Source organism: Crocuta crocuta, unplaced genomic scaffold (genome assembly GCF_008692635.1).
Source record: "Crocuta crocuta isolate KB4526 unplaced genomic scaffold, BGI_CrCroc_1.0 scaffold234, whole genome shotgun sequence".
Classification (NCBI taxonomy): Eukaryota; Metazoa; Chordata; class Mammalia; order Carnivora; family Hyaenidae; genus Crocuta; species Crocuta crocuta.
In genome coordinates, this window is record NW_027529647.1 from 3405636 (window position 1) to 3410081 (window position 4446).

Below are 4446 nucleotides of genomic sequence, written 5' to 3' on the forward strand. Positions count from 1 at the left end.
AGACAGCTGTGCTGTTGGTGGCCGGGAAGAAGTCTCGAAGCTGGCGCAGCAGCCGCAGCCCAAACTCCGAGAAGGCATTGAAGCTGTCAGCCAGGCTCTCCTCCTGGAGGCCGCGGCCCGTCAGAGCTGACCCCCACTGCCCTCCCCACCGGATGGGGGGGCGGCAGCCAGTCTGCAAGGGCCTCCTTGGGCCATCCATGTCCTGGCCCTGCTGGTTTCTCCTAACTCAGCCACCACAGTTCCCACGGCCTCCGGGCTTCTGCACCACCGGTTCCCCCTGCCCAGCTTCGAGCACCCACTCCCTCCATCCCTCACCCAGAGGGAGGGCGCGACCTCCCTCCCCTGGGCCTCCGACTCATCCCGTCGCAGCGTTGCCCATCCTGGGTCAGGAAGTTTGTTTTCAACCCCACTCGGCCCTATAGGCTGAGCACCCCATGAGGGCAGGACTCTGCCCGGCCAGCGCCAGCTGCCGCCCAGCACACCCTTCAGGAACAGCTCACCTGCCCTTGGGGCAGTGAAGACGCCTCCTCCCAGTGCGCCTGCATGTCCTCCAGCAGCCCCAGCAGGTAGCCGTAGTCCAGGGTGCGGGTCTGATGGTGGCGGCTGCTGACCTGCCAGTGCCTGCGGGTGTGTGGGGCAGCCCCGCCCACGGTCACGGAGACCCCGAGGAGACCCCCGTGGCCCTCCTACTTGCCCCTTACCCTCCCACAACTCCCCTATGGCACCGCCGCCTTCCATCCCTTCCCACTGAGAGGACTCCTTTCCCCGCTCGCCCCGCCCCCGGGAGCNCACAGCACCGCCAGCTGCAGCGGAGACAGGTTGTTCTGCGCGCCGTGCAGGCAGAGGATCGTGGCCGCGGGCCCGCTGAGCTCTCCCCGCCAGCAGCTCGCCTTGGGCTGGGGGAGTCGGGGGCAGGCGTGGATGCAGGCAGGGGGCGCCATCCCCTCCTAACCCCGGTGCCCAGCCTCCCCTGCTCTCCCGCCCCAGGGAGTGCGTCCCGCCCCGAGGGTGCGGCTACCTCCTCGGGTCGGTGCTCGAACTGCAGGAGACGACCGAGCAGCAGCATATAGGACAGGAAGCCCGACCGCCCGCGCTGGCTCATGACCGTGTCCCTCTGGAATGCAGGGCTCGCCCATCACCAGCCCTGCCCAAGCCCGCGGGCAGGGGTGCAGGGCCACGATGCACAGCTCCTCACCTGTGTGGTGATCAGCTTGAGGACCAGCTGGCAGTCTCCCTGAACGCGGGAGGCGCTGGAGCGTGGTTCCAGCTTGAACCAGCGGTCTTCACCCGCCACGGGCACCTCCTGAAGGAAGACGGTTCAGACTGGCAATCCCCCCTCCCTCCCGCGGACTCTGTGGGACCAGGGGGAGAACACAGGCCTCTGCTTCCCCGAGTGAGCACCGAGTCGGCACCGAGTGAGCCCTCAGGGGTGGCTGGACACCCAGGAAGCCGTTCCTTCCCCCTCCCCTGCAGCTCAAGGCCCCACCCGCCCAAGAAGGATGAGACACTTGGGGGGATCACAGGGCAGAGCCACCAGCAATATCCCCAGAAGCGGGATGAGGCACCACAAACAGGTGCCCCGTGAATGAGCCCTGGCAGCCACTCACCCGGACGGGTATGTTGAGGCACCCCAGGAAGTCATCAGTGTGGTCCTCCGTGGGCCCTGCTGTCCCGTTTGCTCGGGCCGACTTGACAATCTGTTTAAAATACCTGGGCAAAGCAGGGGGGCAGCCCCATCTGTGGTCCCTGGGGAGCCACCGTCTGCAGGCCCGTGTAGCCAAGCTGCAGCCCCGGTGTCTGGGGGGCACTAGGGTCCCACCTGTCATACCTGCTCATGCCCTTCAGGCCGATGACCTCATTCAGCTTCCTGCACGCTTCCACCAGAGACACGTCATCATCATGGTCCCTGGGGGTGGGGTGCGAGGGCACACCTGGCTTGTGTGGAGCCTGGCTGGCCCCTGAGTGTCCTCTCTCAACCCTCCCCCCAGCAGGTGTACCCACACCCCTGCCGTGCAGGGCCCAGGGGCCTCTACCAGATGTCCAGGTGCAGCTGGTCCGCGCTGACATCCTCAATCTCACTGTAAGGGAAACAGAGAGAAGCCCGGAGGCTGCAGGACGCCCCCTGCCCAGGGCTGGGGCAGGGCACTGTCTGGAGCTGCAGGGAGGGGTCCGGGAGCCCCGGCTTTCAGGACACGCCACCTGGATTTGAATCCTGACTGTGTGGCCACTGGGGCATGGCACCTCCCTCTGAGACTGTTTTTCCCTCTGGAAAGTGGCCACGTGACCAGCTCCCCACTAGGACCCCCCGCTGGGGCAGGCCCTGAGACCAGTTAGTGTCGCAGCGCCCACCTCCGTCCTCAGGACCTGCTCAACCCCTGCCCAACCGCCCTGCCGCCCCACTGGGCCAGCGGCCTTACAAGACGAAGTCCTCCTTCCAGACAGGGTTCAAGGTGCTGCTCTTGACCTCGGTGACCTGGATGCACTTGGCCGGGAGTGGGCCTGCACGCTTGCTGCCTTTGCGGAAGCTGAAGCGCTGCTCCGTGCGCGGCCCAGGCTCCCGGGGGGCGCCCGAGGCGGGCAGGATTCCCAGCATGCAGTATGGGTCACTGAAGCCTGAGACACAGCGGGCGCCTCAGCCGCCGGCCCTGGGCCCTCCGTCCCTCCACGGCCACCGGCCCTGGGCGCAGCCAAGGTCCTGGCTGGCCCCCACTCACCATTGGGGTCCTTGGCCAGCAGGTTCTTGGCACGCATGACAGAGACTTTCAGGGCGTACGTGGGGGCCTGTGGGCAGAGGGCGCTGACCAGCCTCTTGCGGGAGGCTCGGTGTGACCGTGCCAAGGCCCTGCTCTGTGTCCCCTCCGCCCCTGAGCCCTAGCACTGCAGCTGGCCAGCGCCTGCCCACGTGGGTGGCAGCCTCACCTTGGCCTTCTTCACACGCTCAATGGCTTCGGCGTGCTCCTCAGGGCTGGTACCAAACACCTGGAGAGAGGGGGCCGGTGTGAGGGCCCAGGTACCCCCGAGGCCGACCTGGTCATTGTCTGGGCGCCTCCAGGGCAGAGGGATCACACACAGGGGAGGAGGAAAGATCTGTTTATCAATCCGTCCATCCTCTGCGTCTGTTCCTCTGTCAGTTTGTCCTTCTTTCTACCCTTCTTTGTGTGTCTGTCCATCTCTCCATCCTCCTGGGCACCCATCAGCGCCTATGTGCATCTGCATGAGCGAGTGGGTTTGTGTGTGTTCTGGACATGGGACGAATCCGTGTGTCATCTCGGTGACGGTGACGTCTCGGGGCGGAAGACAGACGGTGGTTTCAGCTCTCCCCTGACGGGGCGGGGCCAGGCCGGCAGGGAGGGCGGGGCAGGGGGCTCACCTGCTGCAGGTAGCCCAGCAGGGTCTCCTGGTCATCCACCTGGTCAGGGCCCAGGGTCCCTGCCCGGTACAGGACCGTGTACAAGGCCTCCTCATAGAGCATCTCCACCTGTGGGTGGGGCAGGGCACACACTGAGTCCCTGCCACCCCATCCCTGGACCCTTCAGCCCCAGGCCCTGAGCGCCGGCCTCTGGGGGTCCCGGCTCCACCCCTGTTTGCTGGGCCCCCAGTCCTCAGGAGCTCCGCCCACTGGCAGACCCCCTGGGCCCTGCACTGACCCCCTGAGCTCCGCTTCCTACTCGCTGGCGTGGGAAGTCCCGGCCCACTCACCCCTGCCACCTTTGCTGTCCACCTTGTCCTCGGAACCCGGGCGGGGCCCACCATAGGTGCTCCCGACCCTCCCTGGGGCCAGGCCGCCCACTCGCTTACCTCCTCCTGGGTCAGAGCTCTCAGGCCAAGGTTGGGGTCCACAGGCTCAGCGGGGGCTGGCGAACCGCTGCGCAGGAGGACCTGTGAGGGGCACTGGGGTGAGGGTCTCCCAGGGGGAGGGCCCCAGGGACAGCGGGAGTCGATCTGAGGGGTGGGGGTCCGCTGCAGAGGGGCCCAGCGGGGCGCCCCACACGGAGGAGCAGCCCGAGTCGTCCTCACCTCGGGGCAGGGCAGCCCCTGTCTGCCTTCCCCCTTCTTCAGAATGAGGCGCATGTGCGCGAAGAACTCCACGCCGTCCCCCGGTTTCCTGCAGGGAAAGGCCAGGCCTGAAGCTGGGGCTCACGGCACCCCCCACCCCGCCGCTGCCCAGGACCAGCTGCGGGCCCTACGACTCGAGGGGATCCCCCCCATCCCGCCTCCCCACATCCGGGGGCCCGGCGTCACGCCCACGGCGCTCCCCTCTCCCAGCTCCCGGGGGGTCCAGCAGAGGGCGCACGGCGGTGCGTGGGGCGCGGAGCACGCACCAGGCCCCCGCGGCCGGCTCCTGGGGGTCCGCGCCGGCGGCGCCCGCTCCGTCGGTCCTGCGGCGGAAGGAGGGGCGCACCTGCACCTGCCTCAGCACGCTGCTCTTGATCTCCAGCAGGGTCG

General features: G+C 67.7%; 2 protein-coding genes across 2 annotated transcripts in view; one reads left to right on the forward strand and one right to left on the reverse strand.

Moving 5' to 3' along the window:
• CCDC154 (coiled-coil domain containing 154) overlaps positions 1-4446 on the forward strand; it is a 162078-nt gene that overhangs the window by 75966 nt on the left and 81666 nt on the right.
• The window catches only part of BAIAP3 (BAI1 associated protein 3), a 17216-nt gene that overhangs the window by 3669 nt on the left and 9101 nt on the right, over positions 1-4446 (reverse strand). Inside the window, 15 exon segments of the mRNA XM_077762749.1 lie at positions 1-103; positions 501-621; positions 793-896; positions 1019-1114; positions 1196-1303; positions 1608-1710; positions 1829-1906; positions 2034-2078; positions 2418-2613; positions 2715-2781; positions 2920-2979; positions 3371-3478; positions 3799-3879; positions 4018-4105; positions 4323-4446. The exon segment at positions 1-103 is cut by the window's left edge and continues 65 nt beyond it. Of these exon segments, the coding sequence (XP_077618875.1) occupies positions 1-103; positions 501-621; positions 793-896; positions 1019-1114; positions 1196-1303; positions 1608-1710; positions 1829-1906; positions 2034-2078; positions 2418-2613; positions 2715-2781; positions 2920-2979; positions 3371-3478; positions 3799-3879; positions 4018-4105; positions 4323-4446 (1482 nt within the window).